Source organism: Narcine bancroftii, chromosome 8 (assembly GCF_036971445.1).
Source record: "Narcine bancroftii isolate sNarBan1 chromosome 8, sNarBan1.hap1, whole genome shotgun sequence".
Taxonomy (NCBI): Eukaryota; Metazoa; Chordata; class Chondrichthyes; order Torpediniformes; family Narcinidae; genus Narcine; species Narcine bancroftii.
In genome coordinates, this window is record NC_091476.1 from 73,682,839 (window position 1) to 73,703,175 (window position 20,337).

Sequence of the window (20,337 nt, forward strand, 5' to 3'; positions counted from 1 at the left end):
AAATTGAAATCTTTTCTGGGGGGGCTGGGTGGGGAGGAGTTACGGTCACTACAAAATCAGTTGACGTTTGCGAGTGAATTCGCAAATCCAAATGGAGAGGGGAGATGTGGTTGCCCAACAAGGGATAAAGGGCAACTCAGGAGGGGGAGGGGAGAATGGGGTTAAAGAAGTTTTAAATACGAGAATAAGGAAAATGTTTGATGTTTTAGAAATATTGTCTTATAAAGTGTTCAAAACAAGAAAGCAGAAATGGATAAGAAGGAAAGGTGATGATGGAGAAACGGAAAGGGAAGATAAACAAAGTATGAAATGGCTACGCTGAACTATATGACTTTAAATATTAATGGAATACATAACCAAATCAAAAGGAAGAAACTGCTAAATTTACTGAAAAAAGAAAAAATTGATATAGCATTTGTGCAAGAAACACATTTAACTGAATTGGAGCACAAGAAATTAAAGAGAGATTGGGTAGGACATGTAACAGCAGCGTAGTATAATTCAAAAGCAAGAGGAGTAGCTATATTAATTAGTAAAAATGTGCCAATTAAAATAGAAGAGGAAATAATAGATCCAGCAGGGAGATATGTAATGATAAAATGTCAGATATATTCGGAGTTTTGGAATCTACTCAATGTATATTCACCTAACGAAGAAGATCAAAAGTTTATGCAAGATATTTTTTTGAAGATAGCAGATACACAAGGGAACATATTAATAGGAGGGGATTTCAACCTTAATTTGGATTCAAATTTGGACAAAACTGGGAAAAAAATTAACAGAAAGAACAAAGTAACCAAATTTATAATTAAATCGATGGAAGAAATGCAACTTTTGGATATATGGAGGAAACAACACCCAAAGGAAAAGGAATATTCATATTATTCGGGTAGACATAAAACATACTCAAGAATAGACCTATTTTTGTTATCAGCTCGTATGCAAGATAGAGTAAGAAAAACAGAATATAAAGCTAGAATATTATCGGACCATTCACCCTTAATATTGACAATAGAGTTAGAGGACATCCCTCCAAGAATGTATAGATGGAGATTAAACTCCATGCTACTTAAAAGGCAGGATTTTAGAGAATTCATTGAAAGAGAAATTAAAATGTATTTTGAAATAAATACGGAATCAGTGAAAGATAAGTTTATACTATGGGATGCAATGAAAGCGTTCATTAGAGGGCAAATAATAAGTTATGTAACCAAGATGAAGAAGGACTATAATCAGGAAACAGAGCAGTTGGAAAGGGAAATAGTAAATATAGAAAAAGAATTAGCAATGAAGGAAGATACAACTAAAAGAAGAGAATTGGCAGATAAAATAATAAAATATGAAACACTACAAACATATAAGGTGGAGAAGAACATAATGAAGACAAAACAGAAATATTATGAACTAGGGGAAAAAACGCACAAAATTCTAGCATGGCAGCTTAAGACAGAACAAGCTAAGAAAATGGTATTGGCATCAAGGAAAAAAGACAAACAAATCACATATAATCCAACGGAGATCAATGAAAACTTTAGAGAATTCTGTGAACAATTATACCAAACTGAAAACGAAGGGAAAGAAGGCAAAATAGATGAATTTTTAACTAAAATTGAATTACCAAAATTACAAATAGAGGAACAAAAGTATATTAATTGGATTAAAGCATTATATAAGGGGCTATTGGCGAAAGTGACAGTAAATGGATATATATCAAAGCAATTTAACTTAAGCAGATCAACAAGGCAGGGATGCCCACTATCACACTTATTGTTCGCGTTAGCTATAGAACCACTAGCAGAATTGAAAAGAACAGAAAATAATATAAAAGGGATAAAAATAAAAGGCAAGGAATATAAAATCAGTTTATTTGCGAAGGATGTTATAGTATACTTAACAGAACCAGAACTATCAATCAAAGAATTATATAAGAAATTGAAGGAATATGGAGAAGTGTCGGGTTATAAGATAAGATTAACGTAAATAAAAGTGAAGCAATGCCAATGAATAATGCGGATTTCTCAAAATTTAAGAAGGAATCACCATTCAGATGGCAAATACAAGCAATAAGATAGCTAGGTATACAAATAAATAAAAATCTCGGCCATCTATATAAACTCAATTATTATCCACTAATGAAAAAATTACAGGGCGATTTGGAGCATTGGAAAGATTTACCATTAACACTAATAGGAAGGATTAAGTGTATTAAAATGAACATTTTCCCAGGATATTATACCTATTTCAGGCATTGCCAATACACTTGACAGAGAAATTCTTCAAGGAGTTAAAGAAAATAATAAGGAAATTTTTATGGAAAGGGGGGAAACCGAGGATAGCACTAGATAAATTAATAGCATGGTATAAACAAGGAGGCTTACAACTGCCAAACTTTAAAAATTATTATAGAGCCGCACAATTAAGATACCTATCAGATTTTTACCAAACAAAGGAAAAGCCAGATTGGACTAGATTAGAACTAGATAAAATAGGGGAAAAGATACCTGAACACATATTATATAAATGGGATGAAAAATTGGTACAACGTAGGAGTTCTCCAGTATTACATCATCTGCTCAATATTTGGAAGAAGATTCATGTAGAAAGGAATAAAACAAATTACCAATTACCAAAACTAATATTGACGCAAAATCAGTTACTCCCTTTTACAATAGATAACCTTTCCTTTAGAGAATGGGAGAAAAAAGGGATCAAAAGAATAGAAAATTGTTTTTCAGGAAATAGATTATTATCCTTTGAACAAATGAAAGATAAATACAATATAACTCAAGATACAGTGCTGGCATATTACCAATTGAGATCCTACTTGAAGGACAAATTAGGAAGCAGTCTGAGGTTACCAGAGGGAAGTAACTTTGAAAATGTGATTACAGATAGAATGATAATCAAAAGATTTAAAACAAATATGTATATTAAACTGCAAGAAAAGGAGAATAAGGAAACAAATGGTAAAACTAAACAAAAATGGGAACAAGATTTAAATATAAAGATAAAAAAGGAAACATGGGAGAAGTTATGTTCTGGAATGATGAGAAATACAATAAATACGATGTTACGTATGATACAATATAACTGGATACACAGGTAATGTAATACACATTACACCTCAAAAGTTAAATAAATGGGACGCAACAGTATCTGACAGATGTTTTCGTTGTAAAAAAGAAATGGGAACAACAATTCATGCAATCTGGACATGTGAGAAAGTAGAAAAATTTTGGGAAGATCTAAACCAGATATTAAATAAAATTACAGAAAACAATATACCAAAAAACCCAGAGATCTTCCTCCTAAGTAACATAAAAAACAAAGAATTTGGAATTGATTTGGATGGTGCACAAAAAAGATTTGTTAAGATAGCTCTAGCCGTAGCAAAAAAATGTATTATGTCAACCTGGAAATCGGAAGATAATTTGAAAATACAACAATGGTATATAGAAATGAATAAATGTATTCCATTAGAAAAAATAACATATAGTTTAAGAAATAATATTGAAATATTTGAACAAATATGGGAGCCTTACATGAAACACAATAGCGAAAACCTACCGGGGACATTCTCTACCTAAATTAACGAAAGGAGAAGGAAATGAAAAGAATTGACTCAGTGGAATTTCTTGTTTATTTTTATTGAATGACAACATTGTTTGACTGGTTTAATGCATCTTAGATTTTGTACTTTAAATGGATGGGGGGGGAGGTAGGGAGGGTGGGATGGGAGGAGGGGGGGGGAGAAAATGACACTGTATATATTTGAAAAGGAAAATATATGTATCATGGTCAAAGTGGTTTATGGTGTGAAAAATAAAAAAATAATAAATAAATAAAATGATAGAATGAGAAGACGAAATGATCTAACCCAGTATGTAAAAGTAGACAATACAATTTTCTTATTTATTTTCATTGTGTGATGACATTGTTTAATGGGTTTATTGTAATGTATATGTTGAACGTTTAGTGGGTAGGGAGGGGAATGGGAAGGAGGGAGGGGGAAAAAGGGGAGAAAATTACACTGTGTATATTCAAGAGGGAAATGTTTGTGTGTATTTTGGTTAATATGGTTCATAGTGTGAAAAATAATTTTTTTTAAAAAAAGGACACTACTCCTGATCTCTCATGAGCGGTTTCAGCACCAGGGCTGTTACAAGCACCACTCGGGACCAAAATTCAAAACCGGCACTGTCGGTTAGGAGTTTGTATATTCTCCCTGTGACTCCATGGGTTTTTCCCAGGGGCTCCAGTTTCCTCACACGCTCCAAAATGTACATGGGTTGTAGGTCAATTGGGTGTAATTGGGTGTAACAGGCTCGTGGGCCAGAAAGTCCTGTTACCGTGCTGTATGTCTAATAAAACGTTAATCAGTAGAATCACAGGGTTAATGCAGCTCTCCTGATATTGTGAGCTCTAAGAACATAGAACATAACAGCACAGTTCAGGCCCTTCAGCCCACAATGTTTTGCTGACCCATGTAATCCTACTCAACAATCTAACCCTTTCCTACCTCACACCCACAAACATCGATTTGTCTTGTATCTGTGTGGCTGTCTAAGAGTCTTTTAAATGGCCCTATACTTCCAGCCTCCACCACCACCCCTGGCAAGGCAATTCAGGCCCCCACAACTCTCTGTTTAAAAAAAAACATCTCCTGATGTCATCCTGAAATTTTCCTCCCTTCACTCTGTGCAGACGTCCTCTGGTGTTTGCTTCTCCCACCCTGGAAAACAGGCACCCGGTCGATGCCTCTCATAGTCTTGCCGATCTTGATCAAGTTTCCTCTCAACCTTCTTCTCTCCCCAGCTCTGCTAACCTGGCCTCATGACACATTCTCCAATCCAGGCCACAACCTGGTGAATCTTCTCTGCCCCTCTCCAGTTTCCACATCCTCCCTGTAATGAGGTGACCAGAAATAAAAATGGCAGTGCTGCTGGAACTGGTGTAAAGGCTGCCGCTGGCGCACTCCAGGAGAGTGGGGAACGCACCTCCCACACCTGATTCCTTCTGACAACTCCTCACAGGCTTTAAACAGCCTGTTAAAGGGGCCAACGGTGTTTTTGTTAAAAATCCTGCATCTGCGGGGGGTCTGGGCTCCAAGATGGTTGCAGACACTGGAGGAGCAATGGGCTCCAGAAATGGGGAGAACACCCCCCCACCACCTCCCCCATAGTGAGAAGGTGAAGCATGGGGAGACAACCTGATAGGATGGTGACCACTACTGAGGAGCTCAGCAGCTGAGGAACCACACAAGCTACAGGTGGTTGGCAACGCGGTCAAAACAACATCCGGGCTGCTGGAGACTGGCTGATGGGAACCAGGTATTTGAGAGGGGGGCTGAGGGCAAGATGGGCCTCGGGGCCCTGAAGGCTTCCCGATCTCTCTTGGGGCACGGGGCGATGCTAATGGCCACTCTTGGCCTGCATCACAGCAGGTTAATTTTGTGCTATATTACATTTTCTGTTTTAATACATGGCAATAAAAAATCTTGTCTCTGTCTTGGGGACACTTCCTGGGCTGCCCTGGTGTCCAGAACAAATCCATGCTGGACCCTGGGAGGCCAGGACATGGAGGGGGGGGGGGTGGGAAATGACATTTTTGAACCTTTTGGATGGATTCTGGCCATTTTTAACCTCTCATGATATAAACTCCAGGCTGGGTTCAGACAGTACCAACCAGCTGGTGGTTGGGTATAAAACCCATCCTGGAAAACCGGGACGTGGCATCCAGAGCAGCACAGAAAGGCCATACTAAGAAACAGATGGAAATTCAGCTACTGAACCTCATGGAAAAGGGTAAGAGGATCTGGTCTCCCTGCCATTGGTTCCAACTCTTCCAGATCGGCGAGGTTCCCCAGGGCCATTGGATACCTGCAGGGGTAAATGGAAACCTTTTTTAATTTTTTTTTTTTTTTTTTTTTTTTTTTTAACACAAAATAGACTACATGCAACAAATCATTTACAAAAGGAAATCCACTCCCATGCCTGGTTTTGAAACCATATACTTCCAACACTTCTACACCAAGACACAAGAGCAACTTGTCCGTGAACTACTCTTTGCAGACAATGCCGCTTTAGTTGCCCATTCAGAGCCAGCTCTTCAGCGCTTGACGTCCTGTTTTGCGGAAACTGCCAAAATGTTTGGCCTGGAAGTCAGCCTGATGAAAACTGAGGTCCTCCATCAGCCAGCTCCCCACCATGACTACCAGCCCCCCCACATCTCCGTCGGGCACATGAAACTCAAAACGGTCAACCAGTTTACCTATCTCGGCTGCACCATTTCATCGGATGCAAGGATCGACAACGAGATAGACAACAGACTCACCAAGGCAAATAGCGCCTTTGAAAGACTACACAAGAGTCTGGAAAAACAACCAACTGAAATATTTCACAAAGATTAGCGTATATAGAGCCGTTGTCATACCCACACTCCTGTTTGGCTCCGAATCATGGGTCCTCTACTGGCATCACCTACGGCTCCTAGAACGCTTCCACCAGCATTGTTTCCGCTCCATCCTCAACATTCATTGGAGCGACTTCACACCAACATCGAAGTACTCGAGATAGCAGAGGCTGACAGCATCGAATCCACGCTGCTGAAGATCCAACTGCGCTGGGTAGGTCACGTCTCCAGAATGGAGGACCATCGCCTTCCCAAGATCGTGTTCTATGGCGAGCTCTCCACTGGCCACCGAGACAGAGGTGCACCAAAGAAGAGGTACAAGGACTGCCACATTGACCACTGCCAGTGGGCTGATATCGCCTCCAACCGTGCATCTTGGCGCCTCACAGTTCGGCGGGCAGCAACCTCCTTTGAAGAAGACCGCAGAGCCCACCTCACTGATAAAAGACAAAGGAGGAAAAACCCAACACCCAACCCCAACCAGCCAATTTTCCCTTGCAACCGCTGCAACCGTGTCTGCCTGTCCCGCATCGGACTTGTCAGCCACAAACTAGCCTGCAACTGACGTGGACATTACCCCTCCATTAATCTTCGCCGGCGAAGCCAAGTCATAGCGAAAGAGAGACAGTCAGTCCACCCGGGAATCCGGATTGGATGAAAAATCTCGACCTGTTTAAATTTAGCAGGCTTTTGTGTGCGGGCATGCCTGTGTAGGCGCCACAGCAGCAACAAGCGACCGCGCCTGCTGACTTTTCTTTTTGTGCTTTGTTTGCTCATGAATACTCTCAACATTTCCCTGATCGTTTCTTTATTCCTCCTTAGATTTGAATTTTAAAAATACTAATCCGGACTGACCCAATCCCCTGAGCAGTGTGGATTTTCGGACTTCTACCATATTGCCACCACTGTTGCACCTTGATGCTACTTCCCTCTCCATTTGCGGGGCTTCACCTCAGATTGTACCAGTACAACTTGACGAATCAGCGTTCTCTAGTCCATCTGTCCACGGACAGATGTAACACGTGTCTCAGCCCTCAATGCCTGGTAACAGAAAGGACCCCAGACCAGCCATTCTCAATTTTTATTCGGCCCTGGACCTCCTAGTGGTCTGCTATGTAGAAAGACTGCTCTCTCTATATATATGTACGAGGGGGATCCGCGTCTCGGGGCAGGGGGAGCCCGGGTAGACGTACCGGGGGGGGGGGTGAGTCGACAGTGGATTTTGAAGGAGTGGAAGACTTCATCCTGGGGAACAAGCGCGACGGAGAAAAAGGGGAGAATCCTCACAGGGGGAGCTGGGTGTGAGGAGGTGCAGTCGAGGTAGTTATGCGAGCTGTAGGTTTGTGGAAAATGTTGGTCCCCTGAGATGGAGACAGAGTGGCCCAGAAAGGGGAGAGGCTCGCCACAGGTGAACCAAGTGAATTTGAGGTGGGGGGGTGAAAGTGAATAAAGTTGCGGGTGCTTCAGGCAGCCTCCAAAGTAGTCGTCGATGTAACGTAAGAAGAAGCGGAGAATAATTCTTTGTTTAATCTGGAAACCATTCACTGCCCCTAACGAACTGATAGTTTCTGGGAAAAACCAAACGGGTTCTTCTGGCCATTTACCTTCAGGAAGTCGATAAGACATTTTTTTTTAGCCCTTGCTCTTTGTGAGATCTCGCCGCGCACCAATCTGCAGCCTTGACTTCCCCAAGGATCCACACAATTCAATGGTTGCAACAAAGCGACCACGTGAGCCAAATCAAAGAGGGAGCGGTCGGCCACTGCAAGCACCAGATCCTGTGCGTGAAGGACACCTTCCAATCGGGGAATGTTAGGTTAGGGCAGTGGTGCTTGTAGAGAGGGGTGGGGGTTGTTTAGTGAGCTGAATGACCTCCTCCCTCCTATCCTCACTAACAACAGAGTATGAACAATCTAATAAGCTTGCATGCACTGCAGTGGAATCACATTGCTGACGTACGGGGTTAAGTACCGCCCTGGGAGAGCTGTCTTGCTTTACATTCAGCTGTGCCTGCACTATTTCATTGGGTCCCATCCGAGGCTGCTGCTTTCCAACACAGTTCACCCCACGGCAGAAAGACGCGACGATTCTTGAAAGCCTGACCCTTGTGCCTTGATACATCCCACAGAGGATCGATCTGCTTGTGGAAGCTTTCCAGCTGCTGCTTTCCCTGGGTTGGAAGAAAATGGCTGCGCTGCCACCGGTGCGGACCCGGGATGGGGGGGGCAGCACCGCAGGGTCCTACTGCCAGGTACTAATGCTCTGCGCAGGCTTTAAAAGGCCTGATAAAGGGGCCGGCGGTATTTTTTTTTAATCCTGCAACCACGGACTTCTGTGCCCAAGATGAAAGCGTCTGTAAGTCAGCACCTACCACAAAGGACTGCAGATTCCAGGGGAGCAATTGACCGGCTCAAGGCACACCCGAAACGAGAACAACCCGTGTTGAGAAGGGCGGGATATGACCCGACAGGGAAGGTGACCTTGGCAACAGGCAAGCGAGGGATTCGGTGGCCGTAGGACCGGCGCAGGCTGCGGGCTGCTCGTGACCTGCAGTCGAAAGACCCACACCAGGCTGCGGGCTGTTGGAGACTGGCTCGTCAGAACCAGGGCCTCAGGTGCTGAAGGCTTTCTGATCTCGTTGGAGGCTTTGATCTGGAGCTCGGGCGGTTGATTGGTCGAACAGGAGTCTGTGTGGCAGGCAAATTTTGGGGTACATATGCACAATACATTTTTATGTGTAATTACATGACAGTGAAAGGAGCCTTGAGCCTTGTTACTACAGCTCATTGCCTGCCCCCTCTGGGCTGCCCTGAGAGGCAGCGGTGAAAGACAAGTCAGTCCGTTCTCCAGGCACCACCTCATGTAATAAAAATCCAAACACTGGCACCTCCTGGACTACATCCTGGTGTGAGAAAGTGACAAACGAGATGTGCTCCACACCAGGGTCATGCCCAGCACGGAATGCCACACTGACCACCTGCTGGTTCGCTGCAAGCTCAACCTTCACTTCAAGCCAAAGCCCAGGAACAGTAAAGCCCCCAGAAAGAGGTTCAATGTTGGAAACCTGCAGTCAGACGAAGTGAGAGGAAACTTCCAGGCAAACCTCAAAGCAAAGCTCGACGATGCAATCCGCCTCACGGACCCGTCCCCTGAAACCCTCTGGGATCAGCTGAAGACTACCATACTGCAATCCACTGAAGAGGTAGTGGGCTTCTCCTCCAGGAAAAACAAGGACTGGTTCGACGAAAACAACCAGGAAATCCAGGAGCTGCTGGCAAAGAAGCGAGCTGCCCACCAGGCTCACCTTACAAAGCCATCCTGTCCAGAGAAGAAACAAGCCTTCCATTGCGCATGCAGCCATCTTCAGTGCAAACTCAGGGAGATCCAAAATGAGTGGTGGACTAGCCTCGCCAAGCGAACCCAGCTCAGCGTGGACATTGGCGTCTTCAGGGGTTTCTACGAGGCTCTAAAGGCTGTGTACGGCCCCTCACTCCAAGTCCAAAGCCCGCTGCGCAGCTCAGACGGCAAAGTCCTCCTCAGCGACAAGATCTCCATCCTCAACCGATGGTCAGAACACTTCCAATCTCTTTTCAGTGCCAACCGCTCAGTCCAAGATTCCGCCCTGCTTCACTCCCTCAACAGCCCCTAAGGCTAGAGCTGGATGAGGTCCTCACCCAGGATGAGACATATAAGGCAATCGAACAACTGAAAAGTGGCAAAGCAGCAGGTATGGATGGAATCCCCCCAGAGGTCTGGAAGGTTGGCTGCAAAACTCTGCATGTCAAACTGCATGAGTTTTTCAAGCTTTGTTGGGACCAAGGAAAACTGCCTCAGGACCTTCGTGATGCCACCATCATCACCCTTTACAAAAACAAAGGCGAGAAATCAGACTGCTCAAACTACAGGGGAATCACGCTGCTCTCCATTGCAGGCAAAATCTTCGCTAGGATTCTCCTAAATAGAATAATACCTAGTGTCGCCGAGAATATTCTCCCAGAATCACAGTGCGGCTTTTGCGCAAACAGAGGAACTACTGACATGGTCTTTGCCCTCAGACAGCTCCAAGAAAAGTGCAGAGAACAAAACAGAGGACTCTACATCACCTTTGTTGACCTCACCAAAGCCTTCGACACCGTGAGCAGGAAAGGGCTTTGGCAAATACTAGAGCGCATCGGATGCCCCCCAAAGTTCCTCAACATGGTTATCCAACTGCACGAAAACCAATAAGGTCGGGTCAGACACAGCAATGAGCTCTCCAAACCCTTCTCCATTAACAATGGCGTGAAGCAAGGCTGTGTTCTCGCACCAACCCTCTTTTCAATCTTCTTCAGCATGATGCTGAACCAAGCCATGAAAAACCTCAACAATGAAGACGCTGTTTACATCCGGTACCGCACGGATGGCAGTCTCTTCAATTTGAGGCACCTGCAAGCTCACACCAAAACACAAGAGAAACTTGTCCGCGAACTACTCTTTGCAGACGATGTCGCTTTAGTTGCCCATTCAGAGCCAGCTCTTCAGCGCTTGATGTCCTGTTTTGCGGAAACTGCCAAAATGTTTGGCCTGGAAGTCAGCCTGAAGAAAACTGAGGTCCTCCATCAGCCAGCTCCCCACCATGACTACCAGCCCCCCCACACCTCCATCGGGCACACAAAACTCAAAACGGTCAACCAGTTTACCTATCTCGGCTGCACCATTTCATCAGATGCAAGGATCGACAACGAGATAGATAACAGACTCGCCAAGGCAAATAGCGCCTTTGGAAGACTATACAAAAGAGTCTGGAAAAACAACCAACTGAAAAACCTCACAAAGATAAGCGTATACAGAGCCGTTGTCATACCCACACTCCTGTTCGGCTCCGAATCATGGGTCCTCTACCGGCATCACCTACGGCTCCTAGAACGCTTCCACCAGCGTTGTCTCCACTCCATCCTCAACATTCATTGGAGCGCCTTCATCCCTAACATCGAAGTACTCGAGATGGCAGAGGTCGACAGCATCGAGTCCACGCTGCTGAAGATCCAGCTGCGCTGGGTGGGTCACATCTCCAGAATGGAGGACCATCGCCTTCCCAAGATCGTGTTATATGGTGAGATCTCCACTGGCCACCATGACAGAGGTGCACCAAAGAAGAGGTACAAGGACTGCCTAAAGAAATCTCTTGGTGCCTGCCACATTGACCACCGCCAGTGGGCTGATATCGCCTCAAACTGTGCATCTTGGCGCCTCACACTTCAGCGGGCAGCAACCTCCTTTGAAGAAGACCACAGAGCCCACCTCACTGACAAAAGGCAAAGGAGGAAAAACCCAACATCCAACCCCAACCAACCAATTTTCCCCTGCAACCGCTGCAACCGTGTCTGCCTGTCCCGCATTGGACTTGTCAGCCACAAACGAGCCTGCAGCTAACGTGGACATTTACCCCCTCCATAAATCTTCATCCACGAAGCCAAGCCAAAGAGAAAGGAGCCTTGAGCCTTGTTACTACAACTCATTGCCTGCCGTTCCCTCTGGGCTGCCCTGAGAGGCAGCGGTGAAAGACAAGTCAGTTCGTTCTCCAGGCGCCACCTCATGTAATAAAGAAGAAATGTAATATTACACAAGATTTTCTTTCGTCTGCCATAAGGAAGACAGACTTGCCGTGAGCATTGCCCTGGACCCCCTACGGTCAAAGAAACAGAACCAAAAGGGGGTCCCTTCAGAGTCACTGAGTGTCCGAGAATTCACCTCCAGTGGTCCCGCAACCGCACAGTCTCCTGTTCAGTTCCATCAGTGACCCAAGCCCAAATTTAAAACTCTGATACAATCAGGAAGCCTTCCTTTCCCTCAGTACCCCGTTGTATCCCGGTTCCCAGCAGCCCGCGTAGGTTCATAGAAACATAGAAAAATAGGTACAGGAGGAGGCCATTTGGTCATTCAAGCCTACACCGCCATTCAATATGATCATGGCTCTGATTAGTACCCAGTTCCTGCCTTCTCCCCATTCCACCGATCCCCTTAGCCACAAGGGCCAAATCTGGACAAGGAACTGGCCTCAACTACTTCCTGTGGCAAAGAATTCCACAGATCCACCAACCTCTGAGAGAAGATATTGTTCCTCATCTCAGTCCTAAAAAACTTCCCCCTTATCCTTAAACTGTGACCCCTGGTTCTGATTTTTTCCAGCTTTGGAAACAACCTTTTTGCGTCTAATCCATCTAAACCCTTGAGAATTTTATTTGTTTCTATAAGATCCCCCCTCAATCTTCTAAATTTCAGAGAATACAAGCCTAGTCTATCCAACCTTTCTTCAGATGCAAGTCCTTCCATCCCTGGTATCAGTCTAGTGAACCTTCTCTGCATCCCCTCCATGACGAGGAGGTCCTTCCTCAGATAAGGAGACCAAAACTGCATGCAGTACTCCAGATATGGTCCCACCAAGGCCCTGTACAGCTGGAGCAGGATCTCTGTACTCCTGGATTCAAATCCTCTTGCTATGAATGCCAATCGCCTTCCTCACTGCCTGCTGCATCTGCACACCCACTTTCAATGCCTGATGCACAGCGACACCCCTTTCCTAAACAAATGCCATTGAGATAATAGTCCTCTTTCCTGTTCCTCGCATTTATCCACTTTATATTGCACCTGCCATGTCTTGGACCACTCGCCTAACTTGTCCAAGTCACTCTGCGCCCTCCCAGTGTCCTCAACACGGCGAACCCCGCTACCCAACCTTTCTTTGCCAGTAAGGCGCCAACAGCTCGCCCTTCAGCCACAGAGCTCCCTCATGGTCCACCATCACCATCCTTAGGGGTCGGATCCTCTGCTTCTCCTTCTCAAAAGGGTGTGGGGTTTGTTCTCTCAGTTTTCTGGTGCCCTGCGCCGATCCGCTGCTCCTCCGGAGTCTGAAACCCCTCCTGACCACTGCCATACACAGGCACTACCAGCTTGGGCCCAGACCCTGCGGTCACAGGATTTTAGGCACCGTTGGTTCCTTTAACAGGCCGTTTAATGCCTGTACAGAGTTGTTCGCAGCAGGACCCCATGGGGGAGTACACTGCCTCTGCTCTCCCGGTCCACACCAGCGGCAGCGCTGCCATTCCAGCAGCTCCAGCAGTCGTTTAGCTTCCCCCCTCCCCCCCCCCCCCACTCATTTTGGAGCCTGCGCACAGAGGAGCTGGGGGAACTTAGGGAAGCATGGCAGGAACACTCACTTTTTCAGGTGTCCAAGGTCGTACAGAAGCCACAGCAGGTGCTGGAAGGGAAAATGAAGAAGGTTATTCCTGGGGACCATCATCCCTCCTGCCAACCGCCTGTGGAGAGCAGGGAGAACGTGGAACTAGCTCCAACAGGGAGTGGCGAAGGACCCAACGGAGAGTGAAATGGGTATGGTGGAAGTGGCACGGCTGGTGTGGAGCCCAAGCACCATCATGTCACAGAGGGGCTGAATGGCCTGTCAATTCAATTCACAGAGATCTGAGGGACAAGGATGGTGGGTAAATGGAGCAGGAGGAAATAGAGATACAATCATAACATTCTGGGCAGATACTTGGACACGGGCTTTTTAATGCAGCTAAATGCAATGAGAGTAGATAGAGACTGGGGTTGGAATGGATGAGCTGGGGTGAAGGGCATGTCTCCACAACTCTAAAATAGCTGATACATCAAGGGCATCAGACTGCACTCCATCAAGGATATCTACATGACGGCGTCTCTATCCTTAAGGATTCAACTTTTACCGTGCCAGCGATCGGGACCAGGGTTCGAGTCCCGCGCCATCTGGAAGGGGTTTGCATTAACAGTGGCAGATTCAAACATGCCGGACCATGGGAGTTGCCAAAGAGGTAAAGGTCCCATTACTGTCACGTAATGGTACATTTAGAATGTAAAATCTACAAAATTCTTTAAATTTCGTCCACGTTAGGCAGAGAGTCGCTACTTTGTCCAGCACTCCTCTCAGAAACCTACAGCACATGATGCTCCCAGGCAGTCTCCCTTCCAAGTACTGAGCCCACATTGCTTCCGAGATCAATCTCGGGCGCATTCAGGCTATTAGGTGTTGCATTTGCTCAGCCTGTACAACCTGTAACAGCAAAGAACAGGAAGCCATTTAAATAAAGACTGAAGGCTGGCTGGGGGGGGGAGTCCAGACCAACAAAAGGCATTAATTGGATAGGATAAGAGGAAAAGGTGAGAATTAATTTTGGCTCCGTGAAAGGAGTTGGGGTGGGGGGGGGGGGGGAGGGAAGGGAAGAAAGAGAGACTTAAGGAAGGATGGGGGCAAACGGAAACTGGAGAGGTCAACATTAATGCTGACCGGCTGAAGATTGGAAAGCAGGACCTTGTGATGTCGACTCACAGTTTATAGACCAGTGCTTCGCCCCAGCCCTCTCACCTGCTGCAGCTGCAGCAGCTCCACGCTGTCTGTGTGGTGGTCGATCGACGGGTTGATGGCACACACCATCAGGGCTACTTCCATCTTGCGGTCACATTTCAGGTAGGAACCCTTCAGGTAAAGCCAGCTCTGGACAAAGCAAATCAGAGCTGGGATTAATTTGCTGCACAACAGGACCCACGGTAGGACTGGGCACAGGCTGTGCCAGGCCATGGTAAATCGTAAGCTGGCAAGCATTCACACAGGAAAAAACACAGGCTAGAATTGAACTCTGACAAGTGTTAGTTGTCGTACTTTGGGAAGTCAAACCGGGGTAGAATTTCCATGGTGAATGGAAGGGCCTTAGAGCAGCCATTCTTGACAGAGGCCACAGCATATTTAAAAGGGGGAGAGGGAACTGACTGAAATCTAAAATAATTTTTCCATGCTTTCTATGTAGTTGGTGGGAGAAAAGTACAGAAGAAACCAACTAAACTTGACAGCTTTGCAGGAAGGGGACCCATAATCTGAGTAGAGTTCTAAGTGTGGCATGGCCAAAAAATAAATTGAGAATGTCTGGTGTACACTATCCCATTGCACACTCCCCAGGACAGACACAGTGTGAAGCTCCCACCGCACCATCCCATCACACACCCCCGGGGTCAGATACAGATTGAAGCTCCCTCCACACCATCCCATCACACACTCCTGGGGTCAGACACCGAGTGATGCTCCCTCAGCACGTTATGTTGAACTATATAACTTTAAATATTAATGGAGTACATAACCAAATCAAAAGGAAGAAACTGCTAAACCTACTGAAAAAAGAAAAAATTGATATAGCATTCGTATAAGCAACACACTGAAATGAAGTGGAACACAAGAAATTAAAGAGAGATTGGATAGGACATGTAACAGCAGTGTCATATAATTCAAAAGCTAGAGGAGTAGCTATATTAATCAGTAAAAATGTACCAATTAAAATAGAAGAGGAAATAATAGATCCAGCAGGGAGATATGTAATGATAAAATGTCAGATATATTTGGAGTTTTGGAATTTACTCAATGTATATTCACCTAACGAAGATCAAAAAGTTATGCAAAATATTTTTTTGAAGATAGCAGACATGCAAGGTAACATATTAACAGGAGGGGATTTCAACCTTAATTTGGATTCAAACATGGATAAAATTGGGAAAAAAATTAACAGAAAGAACAAAGTAACCAAATTTATAATTAAATCGATGCAAGAAATGCAACTTTTGGATATATGGAGGAAACAACACCCAAAGGAAAAGGAATATTCATATTATTCGGGTAGACATAAAACATACTCAAGAATAGACCTATTCCTGTTATTAGCTCGCATGCAAGACAGAGTTAGGAAAACAGAATATAAAGCTAGACTATTATCGGACCACTCACCCCTGATATTGACAATAGAGATAGAGGACATCCCGCCAAGAATGTATAGATGGACATTAAACTCCATGCTACTTAAAATGCAGGATTTTAGAGAATTCATTGAACGACAAATTAAAATGTACTTTGAAATAAGTACAGAATCAGTGAAAGATAAGTTTATACTATGGGACGCAATGAAAGCGTTCATCAGAGGGCAAATAATAAGTTATGTAACTAAGATAAAGAAGGACTACAATCAGGAAACAGAGCAGTTGGAAAGGGAAATAGCAAATGTAGGAAAAGAATTAGCAATGAAGGAAGACACAACTAAAAGAAGAGAATTTGTAGATAAAAAAATAAAATATGAAACACTACAAACATATAAGGTGGAGAAGAACATAATGAAGACAAAACAAATATTATGAACTAGGAGAAAAAAACGCACAAAATTCCAGCGTGGCAGCTTAAGACAGAACAAACTAAGAGAATGGTATTGGCATTAAGGAAAAAAGACAAGCAAATCACATATAATCCAACGGATATTAATGAAAACCTCAGAGAATTCTACAAACAATTATATCAAACTGAAAACGAAGGGAAAGAAGACAAAATAGATTAATTTTTAACTAAAATTGAACTACCAAAATTACAAACAGAGGAACAAAATAAATTAACAGAACCATTTGAAATAGAAGAAATACAAGAGATAATAAAAAAAACTACCGAATAATAAAACACCAGGAGAGGATGGATTCCCAATAGAATTCTATAAAATTTAAAGATTTATTAATTCCTCCCCTTCTGGAAGTAATCAACCAGATTGATAAAACACAAAGCTTACCAGATTCATGCAAAACAGCAATAATTACAGTAATACCAAAGACAGGGAAAGATCCACTCGCACCAGCGTCATATCTTTACTTAACACAGATTATAAGATAATAGCTAAATTATTAGCAAACAGATTAGCCGACTATGTACCAAAAATAGTAAATCTAGACCAAACTGGATTTATTAAAAAAAGACGAACAACAGACAATATCTGTAAATTTATTAACTTAATTCATGCAGTAGAAGGAAATAAAGCTCCAACAGTAGCGGTTGCTTTAGACGCAGAGAAGGCCTTTGACAGAGTAGAATGGAATTATTTATTCAAAGTACTACAAAAATTCAGCTTACCAGAGAAATATATTAATTGGAGAAAGCATTATATAAGGGGCAATTGGCGAAAGTGTCAGTAAATGGATATATATCAAAACAATTTAACTTAAGCAGATCAACAAGGCAGGGATGCCCACTATCGCCCTTATTGTTCGCGTTAGCCATAGAACCACTAGCAGAACTGATAAGAACAGAAAATAAAATAAAAGGGATAAAAATAAAAGAGAAGGAATATAAAATCAGTCTATTTGCAGATGACGTTATAGTATACTTAGCAGAACCAGAAATATCAATAAAAGAATTACATAGGAAACTGAAGGAATATGGAGAAGTGTCGGGCTACAAGATTAACGCAAATAAAAGTGAAGCAATGCCAATGAATAATGCGGATTTCTCAAAATTTAAGAAAGAATCACCATTCAGATGGCAAACGCAAGCAATGCGATACCTAGGTATACAAATAAATAAAAACCTCGGCCATCTATATAAACTCAATTATTATCCACTAATGAAAAAATTACAAGACGACTTAGAGCACACATGTCAAACTCTGGCCCGTGGGCCAAATATAATTATATTTGGCCCGCAAGATCATTTCAAAAATGTATTAGAGGTGGCCCGCCCTGCAGCGAGAGCCGATGCTGTTTTTTGGTAATGTCACACCCACCATCCTCCCCATTCATTGCACATCCTTCCCCATTGTAACACGAGAAGTCTGTCGATGTCATGAGCCAGCAAGCCAGTTGGAAGGTTCCCCGCACAACCAGTCACTTCTCCCACCTGTTGAGCGGTGCGGCGGATTGGCGAGCGCCTGTGATTTCCTGTCGGCGCAACGGACATGGCAGGCTGCGCACGGCCCCCGGGCAGCGCGAGCCCCGCGCGACTGGCACCGGACGGCCCTTCCACAGCGCGAGCGCACTTCTCCCGGTCACCACGGCCTTCAGCGCTTGCACCCGCGCGGACCCCAGGGACGGCTGGTTTGGCTCTGCACGTGAAGAGAGAGATGGTGGCTGTCCGCAAAGGCTGATCGGCAGCGTGCTGGGCCTGAGTGGGTGGGTAAGCAGGGGTGGGCAGAGGGTGTAGGTGAGGAGTACTGGGCAGGGGAAGTTATGGTGGTGCGAGGGGCAGTTAGAGGGAGGGATGAGTAGAAGGAGGGGTGGATAGGGAAGAGGTAAAAGGGGAGGGGCAGGGCGAGTAGGGAAGGGGTGATTGGAGGGTGAGAGACGGGTAGAGGGAGGAACAGGTTGAGGGGAGAGGCAGTAGAGGGGCGTATATAGGATGGGGTGGGTAGAGGCAGAGCGAGTGGAGTGAGGGGTGAGTAGAGGTTGGGTAAAGGACTGGTCAGGTAGAGGGATGGTGGGTCGAGGGTGAATAGAGGCCTAGAGCCTGAGGAGTGAGCAGGAAATGCTGAGTCCTGATGCAGGCCAAAATGGACACAGCCTGTGAATGCTGACTACATCTCCACAGGGACCAAATATGTTTCCCTCAGGTCAAGCAAAGGGTGAACTTGAGCTACCTACTCCTGACCTGTAACATTATCCTCCTAAAGTTATATCCTAAAGTTTAACATTACATATGTTGAAAGAAGAGAAAACATGAGGATGTTGTTGAAAATTTTCAATAAATATTTAGTTTGGCCCTCGACTTAGTCCAAGTTTTTAATTTTGGCTCTCCGTGAATTTGAGTTTGACATCCCTGACTTAGAGCATTAGAAAAACTTACCACTAACGCTGATAGGAAGGATAAACTGTATTAAAATGAACATTTTCCCAAGGATACAATACCTATTTCAGGCATTACCAATACACTTCACAGAGAAATTATTCAAGGAGTTAAAGAAAATAATAAGGAAATTTTTATGGAAAGGGGGGAAACCGAGGATAGCACTAGATAAATGAACAGAATGGTATAAACAAGGAGGCTTACAACTACCAAACTTTAAAAATTATTACAGAGCTGCACAATTAGGATACCTATCAGATTTTTATCAAACAAGGGAAAAGCCAGATTGGACTAGATTAGAACTAGATAAAATAGGGGAGAAGATACCTGAACATATATTATATAAATGGGATGAAAAATTGGTACAACGTAGGAATTCCCCAGTATTACAACATCTGCTCAACATTTGGAAGAAGATTCATGTAGAAAGGAATAAAACAAATTACCAACTACCAAAACTAAAACTGACGCAAAATCAGTTACTCCCTTTTACAATAGAAAAGGGATCAAAAGAATACAAAATTGCTTTTTGGGAAATAAATTATTATCCTTTGAACAAATGAAGGATAAATATAATATAACTCACGATACAGTGTTGGCATACTACCAACTGAAATCCTACTTGAAGGACAAATTGGGAAGCAGTCTGAGGTTACCAGAGGGAAGTAATTTTGAATATGTGATTACAGACACAATGATAATCAAAAAATTTGTAACAAACATCTATATTAAACTACAAGAAAAGGAGAATGAGGAAACAAATGGTAAAACTAAACAAAAATGGGAACAAGATCTAAACATAAAGAGAAAGAAGGAAACATGGGAGAAGTTATGCTCAGGAACTATGAGAAATACAATAAATACGAGGTTACGTATGATACAATATAACTGGATACACAGGCTATATATTACACCTCAAAAGTTAAATAAATTGGACCCAACAGTATCTGACAGATGTTTTCGCTGTAAAAAGGAAATGGGAAAAACAATTCATGCAATTTGGACATGTGAGAAAGTGAAAAAATTTTGGGAAGATCTAAACCGGATATTAAATAAAATCACAACAAGCAATATACCAAAAAACCCAGAGATCTTCCTCCTAAGTAACATAAAAAACAAAGAATTTGAGGAGTCACGTGATGGAGTAGTGGCCGGTCAGGGAATTCCAGCCTTCTTCCGAAAAGTTTTTAAAAAATGCAGAAAACACAAAGGTACAAGATTAAAATTTACAACAAAGTAAAAATAAAGGTGTGAAGAAAATGGCAGCGAAGAGAGAAAAGTCG

General features: G+C 43.9%; 1 protein-coding gene across 2 annotated transcripts in view; it reads right to left on the reverse strand.

The window, feature by feature from the left end:
- The window catches only part of men1 (multiple endocrine neoplasia I), a 60,619-nt gene that overhangs the window by 10,398 nt on the left and 29,884 nt on the right, over window positions 1-20,337 (reverse strand). For both annotated transcript variants that reach the window (XM_069894111.1, XM_069894110.1), the window contains 3 exons: window positions 14,789-14,917; window positions 13,608-13,648; window positions 5,792-5,879 (listed from right to left, as the gene is read on the reverse strand). In XM_069894111.1, the coding sequence (XP_069750212.1) occupies window positions 5,792-5,879; window positions 13,608-13,648; window positions 14,789-14,917 (258 nt within the window). The remainder of the gene's footprint in view (window positions 1-5,791; window positions 5,880-13,607; window positions 13,649-14,788; window positions 14,918-20,337) is intronic.